Here is a 13,001-nt window from a genome sequence, read left to right as displayed (position 1 = left end):
ACTTTTGTCTTGAGATTGAATGCTGTGAGCTTACTATATATATTCACCAGCTCAACAATAATGAACCATAGAAATGAAATACACAATCGCACCTAGAACTTTGGCACTCGACTTATTTTCACTCTAAGATTTGTATTTACTGTTACCTTGAAATTTGTTTAATGATGAGCTTTAATAAACAGTTGTTAGGGTCCAAAGAGCTATTCTGTGCAGGACCAGGGATGAAGACTGATGTGTTTGAAGGGTCTCTCAGTGTCTCACTCTGTGTAAATGGAGAGAGAAGAGGATGGCTTCTGAAGATGCACTGCAACATCAAACTTTCTTTATAATGACTGTGAAAGCCCAGAGAGTACTCTGAGGCACTTGAAGAGGTTGTTGAAGCCGGAATATTATAACTACCTTAATTTAAAAAAAAAAAAAAAAAGAAAGACTAGACAGTATGATGTATGACAGTGGCAATCACATCAATGTTATTTTCCCTCTTGTCCCAGAGCATCTAACACACAGAAGGTACTTTATAAGTGGATAACTGATTGACTTATTCAAGTGAATCATTGTCAATGCAATCTGTAAGTGAAAACTAGGTCACTTTATATACATCATTTATGTGTAGGTACCATCGTATTTGTATTTCCAAAGAAGAAAGTGTCTAAACCCTGGCAACGGAAACAAAATGTTGAACTTCTGAGTGTTTCCTCTTCCCACCCAAGCATATTATTTGAAGGAAATTTTTATAAAATGTCTTGAGCATATTTCTTTGTCAAAACCCACTCTTTGATGCTGAGAACGATATATTTCTATGTATTAAGCATGTTTAAAAAAAACTCAGAAGGTTTGTTTTAGGCTTACTCCTATAAACACCTATACTGTAGTCTAGCTAGATCATGTTCCCACATTTAGCTGCTGAAATAATTGACAGACTTAAATTTGTATAAACTCAACAATATTTTGGGTTAACTTACTGGTTAAAAGAACATTAAGAGGTAAGAAATGGCTTACATTTTTCACTTTCCCATTTGTTGTTAGAAATCTAACACCCATTAACACTATCAGTATTTTGCAGAATGCTTTTTTCTTTTGTTTCTCCTTCCCTCTTTCTTCTTTTGGTAAATGAACAGTATCAGTAAAATCTCTAACAGAAAGTACTGGGCAATACAGTGTTAAAGTGCTGCTTGAGTTGTTCAATAGTTAGTGGGCAGGTATTACAATTCACTGTAGCTGTAATAGAGGGTAATGTCACTTTAAGACATGTGATACTTTACAGAGGAGGGATGTATTGAAAGAGACTCTTGCTACTTACAGCGCCGTATAGCAGCCCTGCTCCTACATTTTGCTGCCTTACTCTGCCCTGAATGCTCTGGAGTGGGGATGGTCTGTCATTAACTATAAACTGATTCTCATCAGGAAACTGCACATTATCTCACCATCATTTCAAAGGTCTCGTCTGGCAGAGGTGACGCCAGGAGATGATTTAAAGGTGAAAATGACAAGGTTTCCAGCCCTCAAACCTTGGTTCCTTTTCTGACAATACAGTCTGAATGAACCCAATGTCTTCTTTACTGTGGAAGTAGCATCGGAAGAGAAAAACATTTTTTTTTTTTAAATCCTGATAAAGAAGATTATTGGGAAGCTCTTTTAAAAAAAATCTCCAATTGTGGCACAGATGGATTTTAGAAAGTGTTAGAGCTTTCCAATGAACACTAATAGAGTACTCTGCTCTTGGCTGGATTTTTCAGGTAAGAAGCCTCTTTAAGGATTTAAGATTCAGCAAGCAGATTTGAAATCTATTTAGTCAGGTCTAGAGAACTGTGTAAGGCTGAATGCATTATTTTGGGGGGAAACACGTATTAACATAGAGATCAACTCTTGCTAAGAGAGTGAGCAAAGAGAGCTATTTGCAGGAGCCTTGGAAGTAATGTTGAGAATTAAAGAAAGTTAAATGAAAAAAAAAATAAAATAAAAAGAAGGAAAATATTGCAAACGTCAAACCACAGCAATCTTGAGTGCTAAGATCTATATGGTGAAGAAGAGAAAGCAGTCATTGAAAAACTGTTAAGTTTTTTTCCTGGTAGAGTTTTTTCAAGTTTAGATGAATTCCTAGTACATTTTAACTGAAATTCACAAACAGTCATTGCATGCCACCATCCGCTCTATTTTGTCTTTCTATAATTTGCAGACACCCAGATACATTCATTTCAGAATCCATAGGAGGGGTGTTGCTCTTATCTGAAGAGAATGTATCTATGGTACACTGATAGTTTTGAAGACAATGAGGCTAAATCTGTTGTACACAAAAGTAAACAGTGGGCTGTGAAACTAATTATAAAGTGAATGGTCCATGTGAATCACAGACCAGGACATGAAAGGCATCATGCTGTTGAACATAATGTTTTTCTACTTTGCACTTAATTATGGTTATCACCATTTGTCTATTATAATTTTAAAGCCCTTGTTAAAGACTAAGTCTCTCTCCTAAAACCCACAAATTATCTTGTATTATGTCTGTATACATACACACACACACAGGTATAATGTATATATTTTGCTTGCTGAACATCACAGCTTTTGAAAGAGTGCCAATTTCCACAAATAAAGAAGCCACACTGGGAGGTCACTAGGAGGTTTTAAATGTAGAGTTTAAATACTTGAAGTATATGATTTGACTGTGGAAAGATGAAAAAAAGAAAGAAACAGTCTTGGGTCCAAAGCTCTAAGAGAAAAGCATACACTTAACTGGATTCTTATATAGAAAATGCTTCCAAATCACTGGCTGAGTAAGGACGATGCTTCAAGTTTGATTAATTTGGCAAATATGAAATGCAGCATAAGGTGTTGTTTGAGAAATTGGACAATATGTAGTGCAGCTGAGCTTTTGTACCTCCTAAGATTCTCATAGGTGCTGAGAAGACTGTCAAAGTTTCAGCGCCTGAGAAAAGGTGGGTGTTTGTCCATAAATACATACACCACCTGTATATGCATATTCATCAACACTCAACAAATGCCACAATATCTTAGGAGGCAAAGCAATATTGTAAATTATGGTTTGCTTTAGGAGAGATGCATAGATCTTAGATCTTGTATCTGAAACTCATTTTGGCTGAAGACAATTCCTTCTGATTTTAAGTCAACCCCAAAACACCAGTTCTTTCAGGAGATTACAACATGCCTCTGAGAAATGATTACTTAGTTTAGAAGACAGCACTGGAATTAAAAATTCATGACTGTAGAATTAAAAAAAAAAAAAAAAAAGAATCCACTCTTTCCTTCCAGGCTTATGTCAGACTTGCAATGAAGTTAGAATGAACAGGAGCATCCAGCCTTTCAATGCCTGGAATAACTATAGCTTAAAGATCATTGTGCAAAACAGGATGTTTAGTCAGGGTATAGTGTTTCAAACTGTCTAACAGATAGTCAAAAACTTTATTTCTGTATTTCAGCTATCCTAAGAGTTTGGTTTTGCAGAATTTCAAAAATGGATTAATGATCTCATGGAGAGTGATTTCTCTCAATCCCGTTTCATGCCATGACCTCTGCCGAGTCATTAATTTTAGCCAGCAAAGTAGCAAAGGGACATGACGTCTGAGACCCCCCTTCTCTCATCAGTGGGACTGACAGAGCTAGGGGCTCAAAGCCAGGGGTAATTCTTCCTTTCTAATGTTCTCTTTAGAGAATGACAATGGTCTCTGCGATGTCCTGGGTCCTGTATTTGTGGATAAGTGCTTGCGCAGTGCTGCTCTGCCATGGATCCCTTCAGCACACTTTCCAGCAGCATCACCTGCACCGACCAGGTAAGTCGGAGGCTGGCTCCACAGTAGCCTCCAATCTCCAGCCTCACTGTGGTCTTCTAACAGATGGTTGAAGGCAAGTGACAGAAAGTGCTACAGTGTAGGCAGCTTGCCTCGGAATTCCAAGACTTACTGTTGGCTAGATGCTATGGGGAGAGTGGGGGATACTAAAATGCCTTGGGTGTATTTCCAATAACTGTTTGGAAAATGTGATTCTGTCTAGGAGTCCCACCATCCCTTGGTGCAAAAAGTAGAAGTCTTTTGTTTGTGGATACCTTGGCCAATAGTGAAATATTCTGCAAAAGGTGGAATAACTTTCAAGACTTGAAAATTTTTTAAAGAGGCAAAATACGATGTTTGCAATCGAGAAAGTGTGTCTGTGATCCTGGGCTGCATTTGTCTGTAGCATAGATACCATAATTTTGGTGTGTATGTGGCTAAGGATTTTGTGCGCATGTTAGTGCCAAAATTAACTTTGGAAGTAGTTTGTCAATGAAAAAGAAATTAAACAGTAACTTACTATTTCTTGTCTGGTTTGTCTCCTCTCTTTTCTCCCCTCCTTCACTTTATGTTCTTCCGGTATGCTTGGTACCTTCCCCCCCCCCCCCCATCTCTCTTGGCAGTAGCGGGGACAAGTTCTCTCTAGTGTGACTCCCCCCCCCCCCCCCGCCATATCGAATTTTAAGTTCCAGATGCATTTTACTTTCTTCGTTTTTCTTTTCAGAGTATCTTTCTCACCCTTCCATGGTCTCACTCTTCAGTCTGTATTTTTCTCTCCTTCTTTGCCGCTCCAGCTTTCTCATGACTGTTCCCTCAGCTCGACTGTCCTCACCCGTCCTGGTTCTCGGAAAGGTTGCCTTCCATTTTCTGCTTAGCTTCAGCCCTTGCACTTATTCCTCCACCTTCACCGCACCCCTTCCCCTCCCCCTCCCATCAGATAGCCAGGTCCGGGCTCTGGGGACCAGTTGCGCGCTCAAGCTCCGGATCCTTATTTCTCTAGCGCTGCCAGCTTTCCACACACACTCCTTCCCTTCCAAATCCCTCTCTGGCTTTTCCCCATCCGCCCGGCTTCCTGCAGCTACGTGGTCCAGCGTCTATGCCTTTGCCTTTCCCGGCCTCTGCAGCCGGCCTGGGCACCCATCCTGGGCTCTTCGACACTCTCTTCCAGCAACGCCCCCCAGGGCGCTGCTTGCTGCTTTCTGGGCTCTGCTTCCTGGCTGGGGGCGGGATCGAAAGAGCGCGGTTGCCGCCCAGGTTCTCCCGTGCCGGCTGCGGGCGAGCGCACCAGCCTGCTGAATGCTGCAACTTGGGTCGCCCAGAGAGGAGGAGTTTGGCGGGGCCTTAGCTTGGGGCAGAGGCCCAGGGTTCTCTCTGGGCTCCAGTTGCCCTTTCTCCACGCCCTAGGTCGGGGAGGGATGGCGAAGGGGCGTTGGTGCCCCTGCAGGTGGGTATGGAAACGGCTTGGCAGATGCTGCGCGCTGGTATTTCTGCTCCGCGTGTATTCTGAGACTGGATCTACCACTACCAGAGTCGGAGGCATCAGTGCGGAGTTGCAGTTAAAACAAACGTGGGTCTTGGAATACCCAGGTTACCTCCAATCAGTAGATGACCAATCTGTTCTGGCAAAAAAAAAAAAACGTCTTTGAGTTGTTACATAGTCATACAAATAACGTGAGAAATTTCTAGTCATGATAATACTTAACGATAAGCATGCATAACAGAAACAGCTAATGTGAGTGTTTTAGACAGGATCTGAAGGTTAATTCACGTTGCTTGGCTTAATTCTTATTCAGGTAGGTGTGATTTCCCACCGTGTTGCTTAGGAGACTGAAGTTCTGAGGGTCTGGGTGACTTAAGTTCACACAGCTAGTATCTGTCGTTGGAGACTTCGGTATGATTTCATCTCCAGAGCCTGTTTCCCAAAGAGGAAATAATGCCTCAAAGTGCAGAGAACAATCTTGCCATGTAGCCTTTTTGAAGCTTCGTGAGAACCTTCATGTAATTCAAGAAAACTTTCCAGTTATGTCAATACACAGACTCATTTGAAGTGCATTCTGAAAGGTGTCTATGGCAGAACTGGTGAGGGGTGGCGTGCAGGGATGACAGAACTCAGGCCAGACCATCAGTACGTGTGCATGTGCGTGTGCGCACATGCATGTAAGTGCTCACTGGTGTTCTCAGTCATGTCTGAGTCTTTGCATCTGTCACTTAACATTAGTGACATGACCCTGGGCAAGTCACTTTTCTTCTCTGGGCCCAATTTCTCATTTAGGGGTATTGTGGGGAGTGTAAATAAAATAATCTTCAGAAAAGTACTTTATAAACTGTAAAACTCTTCAGAAATATCAGGAATTACTGACATCCTGGAGCTTCCCTGGTGGCTCAGATGGTAAAGAATCCACCTGCAATGTAGGAGACCAGGGTTGGACTCCTGAGTGGGGAAGATACCCTGGAGAAGAGAATGTCTACCCACTCCAGTATTCTTGCCTGGAGAATTTCATGGGCAGAGGGCCTGGCGGGTTGCAGTCAGTGAGGTCACAAAGAGTCAGACACGACTGAGCAACTAGCACACTTTCACCATTTAATAGACTACAAACGTGCGTGTCATAGATGTTGAATTAGTGACGTCTTGCTGTTCACACAGCTAATTATCCTTACTGATAACAATATTGTTTCTACTCTTGCTGTTAATTTTAACTATGTGATACCTGGCTAGAATATACCACCAAATGCCACCTGTCTTATTTTGTGCCCTATGCATACAGTCAAGAAATATGGTACAGTTTGCAGTGAGTTTTCACATAAGCTGTCTCTCAATTAATTGATTAATATATTAGATTTTTTTATGGTGAAGGGTTGTGGCTATGTTACAAGTAAACTTATGTCTTTGTGGGGCTTGTTATCAAAATACAGAAATTTTAAACTGGGAAACACATCATTAGGTTCTCTCTGCAGTTAAACTCAGTATTTTTTTTTCATTGTTTACTCTTAGTAATTGCTTATTATCATCAGTTCATGGTTCATCTGTACCTCAAATACTCCAAGAAACTGCAGCACTGAAACCAATTTCAACCCCAAGTACTTATACATTTGAGACCTATTTCAGATTCATTGATGAAATGAAGAAACTATAAATACTCCCTTCTAGATGCAGAAAGATGAAAATAATATTAAACTAAAATCCAATGTTTCTATGTATTAGGTTTATTCAACTTTCTTGGGTTTTCAACAATAGCTGCAAAGATTAAAGTCATAGATCTTGGACACAGCAATATTCTACATTATTTCAGTCAGAAATACAATCTCCTTTAATGCAATCTTTGGTCTTGATTTTAAGGGAAAATATATGCTTCCTGTGATGGGAGTTGTGATGTTTCCTTTCATGGGACTTAAATCTTCAGGGACACTAATGAAATGTGTATGAAAACGAGAGAGAAATCAGGGCCAGTTATCTGTGACAACCCCCTCCTTCAATGAGCAAATAAATAAATACATAGCTGGATAAATGAGCAAAAAGGAAAAACATAATCTCATTTTCTCAAATCGGTTAAAACAAGTGACATGATGAGAAAAAATGAGACACCAGCAGACCCTGAGCTTTGCCACATTTGCCTAAGCTTGAAAAATCGCCTCTTTCATAAAGTAGGAGCTGGCAGACACCATGTGCATATCAAGTATCTGGGAAATGTGAAAAATGACACATCTTTCACTCAGAGCCCTGGATGGAGTGAAAGCTTTACAGTTGCCTCCTCACCTGCTTAAGAATGGCGGGTCCCCCTCTCTCCAGGCTCTTATAGGCAGCTTCACCACCATCCCCTACACTGTAAGATGGATAGTGCTCTGATCCCTAGCAGCCAATCTCAGTCTCTCAAGAAATAATCCACTCCACTGACAGATGAGTGAAACTGGACGTTCCCTTCATTCAGACTATGCCGTACCTGGATGGCACCAGCCAGCCGGAATCCTTTATGGGAAACGGTTAAAGATTTGGGCCAATTTCTGCTGTCAACACATAGTATCAGGAACTTGTTTCTGTGAGGTTGTGAATTTGTGATCTGTCTTTTCAATGCTGTGGGTTTCTACACAAACAGAATGAGAATATGTTAACTAGAAAACGGACTGAGTTTAATGTATTCCCCTGCAGTTCCAAAGTGCTTTCTATTTTTCATATTTATAGTATTAGGAATGCACCATTTGTTTTCAGTGACTCACTAGTTAAGGAAGATTAAAACAGTCAATCAAATGAAAGTGAATTTTAAAATTACACAAATAAGTAAAATGTGCTATAGATTAACAGATTTGTAATATCAATAATTTAATATTTGGCTAAATCAAGTTTTTTATTTTGGAAATGATGTAGGAAATTAGTGTAATAACTTGAAGAATACTCATACCTTTTTAAAAAATATATACACTAAAGCTAGAAGAAGGATATTCAATTTAAAAAAAGACAGACTGAACAATGAAAACTCAGAGTGGTATTCCATTGTTTCCAGAAGTTAAAATAGACAGCTTCAACTCTTTATAATCACCATTTATTGTGTGACAGATAAAAAAAGATGAGTGGTTTGCTGAATGTAACTTTCTAATATAGGATTATTTTTTCCCCTTATGGGTATAAGATTATGACAGCAATCTTAATGGTTACTTAATCTGAAGTGTGAGGGTATATGGGTGTGGGTGTGAGGAGTTGTCCTTGAAACTTAATAAAATATGGATGATTTCAAAATACTTTAGTGAGAAAAGATCTTTGGGATTCTTTAGCAATTTAAAATTATAAAGATAAATTACATGAGACAAGAAGTTGTAAATGCCTTATGAATCATTTATTCTCACATCACTGCTATTTTATTGACAAGGGTGTATGGAAGTATAAAAAGATGACACTGAATAGATTTGTCTGTGTAACTTATACTTGGTTTGATTTAAAGCTTTATAAAGCAAACTGTACTTAGAGGTATTTGTTTGTGACTTAATTATTACATACTGAACATCACCACCCATTTTAAAGTGAGAGTTTTTGTAAAGATTGGAAAGCATTCTTGTATATCTTATACTTATTTTTACCTTACCATTATATATTACTTTATTGAAAGCTGCTTAGGGAATATGTATTAGAATACCAAGTTTCCTTACAATAAAGGATTGTTTTACAATTGTAGTATAAAAGAAATAGTGAAAACAAGAGTGTTTGTATATTGGATATTTAGAATGCGTACCAATTCTAGATTGCTAAGTGTAGTGAATTGGCCCAAGGATTGGAGCAGACAGGTTGTTATTTGGTGTAACTGGTGCTGGTGATAATCCATCGATCATGTGATTGATGATATTGACCTCATCCCAGAATCAAAGTGCAGGCATGAGCATTTGATGGTGGCTCAGATGATAAAGAATCCATCTGCAATGCAGGAGACCCAGGTTCAATTTCTGGGTCGGGAAGATTCCCTGGAGGAGGGAATGGCTTCCCACTCCAGTATTCTTGCTTGGAGAATTCCATGGACAGAGGAGACTGGCAGGTTATATAGTCCATGGGGTCGAAAGAGTCGGACGTGACTGAGTGACTAAAACTTTCACTTTCACACTTTCTTTTCAAAATCAAAATCAGGTAAAGATGCAAATAAAGATTTTCTGACATCCCCGTGAATTTATAAGAGAACTACTACAATGCAATCTAAGTACTGTTACTTATGAGCTCAAGCCTATGGCCTCAATTTTATACAACAGTGCAAACAGATATTTAGAACTGGCACTAATGAACAGTAGTCTTCAGTTGTTTATCTCTATAAAGTTCATTCAAAATGAAAACTTAACTGCTTTTTAAAATCTTCCAATTTTGAACTCTGTGTAAAAATTTCAAAGCTTGGGTATATAAATTGGTACATCATTAAAACAACAACAACAACAACAATCTGCAGTTTTCCAACATGTAAAATGTGAAAGTCCTGACCCAATTCCATTTCTAGATGCTTATCCTAAGAAAATGATTGGACAGGTTTAAAAAGATATATGTTTAAAGTTTAGTCACTGAAACAGTAATTTTGATGGCAAAAAATTAAAGGAAGTTTCCATCTCTATCAAAAGGGATGTGCGTGCATGCTTAGTCACCTCAGTCATGTCTGACTCTTTGCAACCCCATGGACCATAGCCTGCCAGGCTCCTCTGTCCATAGGAGCAAAATAGTTTGGAGAAAATATTTATTTGTACATGCATAAAAAGAAATATCAGAAAAGATAAAAACATTCTTTATACACTGTTAGTTAAACCTGATGGGAGGATTGGATTGACTTGACTTTTTATTTCCTTTCAATTTGAAAAATTTTCAGATTCATTTCTAGGATGGGTATGTAATGATCTTTAATGAAAAGCTTAAAATATTAGCTATAGAGAGTTCAATGATTAAATTAGAAATGCATCACTGTTCCTTCCCAGTTTAAGGAAAAAGAAGCAAATGTAGGTTGTAAAATATCATCAGGCCCTTTTCCTTCTAAGAGCCTTAATCCAATAAAATATTCAGATTAGCATTTGCCAGTTCAAAAACACTGTCCCCTCAAGATCCTCTTTGGAGAAAAACTATTAACTGCTAAGGAAACACTCACTGTATGATGTGTCTTTCTCTTGGAGATTTGCAGTGTATGTGAGTGTATTAAAGTTCTGAAAAAGTTTGCAGATAGGAGTCCTGATTGTGTTTAAAATTTTCCAAACTTTCTTTTTTTTTAATTTGGAAAACATCTACACTGCCTAGTCATATCACATGCATTCAGACATATAGGCCAAGATAATCTTGGAATCATGTAACATTCATCTTTTTATCTTTCATTTCTAGTAAGGAAATTGGCATATAGTAGATACTCAGAAAATATATGTTAGATTATTAAAGAAAGAAGGAATCAAACTCTCCTTCATTTTTTCCTACTTACATGTAAATGTTTGTGTGTATATGGTTGGGTACATGTGTGTCTATATGTGTGTTTGTAATGGAGAGTGGTATAAACACTAAATTGTCACTGTAACATATGCATGTGTGTGTGTGTGTATCTGTGCAGAGTCTTTGGGTAGATATTTGAGTCTATTCAATATTTGACATTAATCAAAAGCCGTGGCTCAGATGGTAAAGAATCTGCCTGCAGTGCAGGACCAGGGTTTGATTCCTGGGTCAATCCTTTGAGAAGGGAATGGCTACCCACTCCAGTATTCTTGCCTGGAGAATTCCATGGACAGAGGAGCCTGGTGGGCTACCAGTCCATGGAGTCGCAAAGAGTCAGACACGATTGAGTGATTAATACTAATATTATAGTATATTAATCAAAGTAGTCCAAGGAACATACTTACAGATGTAGTGAAAAATCAAATCCCTAAGGTTTTCAGTCACAGCATGAGTTTTTGTTTTTGTTTTTGTTTTTTCCTATAGATTAGAAAATACTATAGGTGTGCTCTTGAGGGTCTGAAAAGGAAACTTCACTTAGCAAATAGGAAAAGGCCTTTTGTTTTCAAATCTTTTGATATCAAGAAAAAAATATTCACTTTATCTTTGCGGAAGGAAAAAAATAACACCAGACCAGTAGTTTATTGTTTATTTGGGATAAATAGAAGAAGAAGAGTTATTTTGCTAACAATTTATATAAACTAATTGGATTTCCAAAGATAATGTCCTCAAAGTATTTAGGGAATCTTCTTGGCCCGCTATTTCTTTTTCTTTCCCCGAATTTATATAATAAATGTCCAGAGAAAGAAAAGAAAAATGACATATCACAGCAACTTTCTCTCAGAAGATAGATAGACATCAGAGTGATCTGCCTACTCCTTAAGCATATCCTTTCTCCTTGCAGGGCAGGAATCCAATCAAGCTTTCCCTCAGTCTAAAAGGGAGGAAGACTTTCTACATCCTCAGCAAAGGCCATCTTCTGTTGATGGAATTACCTGTGTTTACTGTTACCATGCCCTTACTAGACCTTCACTTGTAGATGTACCTCCTTTTTACCTAAGACTAAATACAAGCTGAGTCTGTGTATATCTAAAGGGGTTTTCTGATTTCCCACTTGTGTGGATGAGGAATGGACCTCTTGAGTCATATGCTTTGAAGTGAATAAATGTCAGCTTCCAGATTTAGATGAATTACTGCACAGTGTGGGGGTGGGGTGGTGGAAAGGATTTCAGTGCTCCTGAAATTGACAGCAGGCCAGCAGTTCATCCTATCCCTGGAATAAATACTGTGTAGGTATTTAATCAACATTTGCTGAGCAACTAGGCAAGAGTTTTGCATCCTTTAAAAATGCACATATTGGTGGGAAAGCACCACTTTACACCTTCTCTTACACCTAATGGTGTTGAAGAAAGAGCCAGAGTAGGAGTAGGACACGGGAGCTTTCAGCATCTCACTTATGTTATCAATTGCAAGGCTCCAGATTAGAAGGTTGGAAGGAATCAAAGGTTTTAATATTGCTCCTAGCAACTCCGAGGAGGCGATCCATGCATTCCACAAATAGTAAAGTATATCCTGCCAAATAAGGAAGCTTTAAGCGGCCCGAGGAACTGATTCATTGCCTTTATCCATTTGATAGAGCAAGAAGCAGTACAAAATCACCTTTGTGTATTTAAAAAGCCTTCTGCTAAAGCTATTTGAAAACTTTCTGGATGATTTCATAGATGGAGAAGGCAAATAGCTTCACAGACCAGGTAGTTAACAAAAGTAATTGGATCAGCCTGGAGGCCAGATATTACAGAATGCTGAGAACTGTGGCGGCTTAAGAGCATATGCACATCTAGAGGGCATAGCACAGACTTCGCCACACCTGAGATGGTCTCAATGTGACCAGATCATCTGGTATTTCAAGGCAAGTCAGAAACCTAAAATTTTATATGTAAGTTCTTTATCTTCTAAGTGTCAAGTGGGCCAAACAAAGCTTGACTCAGGGCTATATCCCACTTGCAAGCTGTTAGTGGGTGACCTCAGACAAGATTATCTCTGGCTCCAACATTTTATGATTCCTAATGGCTTTATTCGAGCACAGTGGAGAGAGGTGAAGGCAGTAGGGCCAAAAGGGGAATCTCAATGCAGATCTGTTTTGTTTTGGCCTGCTTTAAAATTATGCCCGCAGATGAGTCCTATTTTGAGTTAAATTCAACATGTTAAAATGCTGTGTGTCTCTGAGCCTTTTATACGCAGTGAACTACTATCACTAGGGGGTCTGATGAACAGAGAGCATTTGTATTATGAAG

At 38.9% G+C, this 13,001-nt stretch overlaps 1 protein-coding gene across 3 annotated transcripts in view; it reads left to right on the top strand.

Annotated features, from left to right (window-relative positions):
* Positions 1–13,001, top strand: part of TAFA1 (TAFA chemokine like family member 1) — a 928,543-nt gene that overhangs the window by 342,372 nt on the left and 573,170 nt on the right. For all 3 annotated transcript variants that reach the window (XM_081528460.1, XM_081528462.1, XM_081528463.1), the window contains exon 4: positions 3,668–3,788. In XM_081528460.1, the coding sequence (XP_081384586.1) occupies positions 3,671–3,788 (118 nt within the window). In that variant the 5' untranslated portion in view covers positions 3,668–3,670. The remainder of the gene's footprint in view (positions 1–3,667; positions 3,789–13,001) is intronic.

This window comes from Giraffa tippelskirchi, chromosome 9 (assembly GCF_054371585.1).
Source record: "Giraffa tippelskirchi isolate mGirTip1 chromosome 9, T2T-mGirTip1v1.2.pri, whole genome shotgun sequence".
In the NCBI taxonomy this organism is placed as follows: domain Eukaryota; kingdom Metazoa; phylum Chordata; class Mammalia; order Artiodactyla; family Giraffidae; genus Giraffa; species Giraffa tippelskirchi.
Note: the sequence above shows the minus strand (reverse complement) of the source record. Positions and strands in the feature narration are given on the sequence as shown.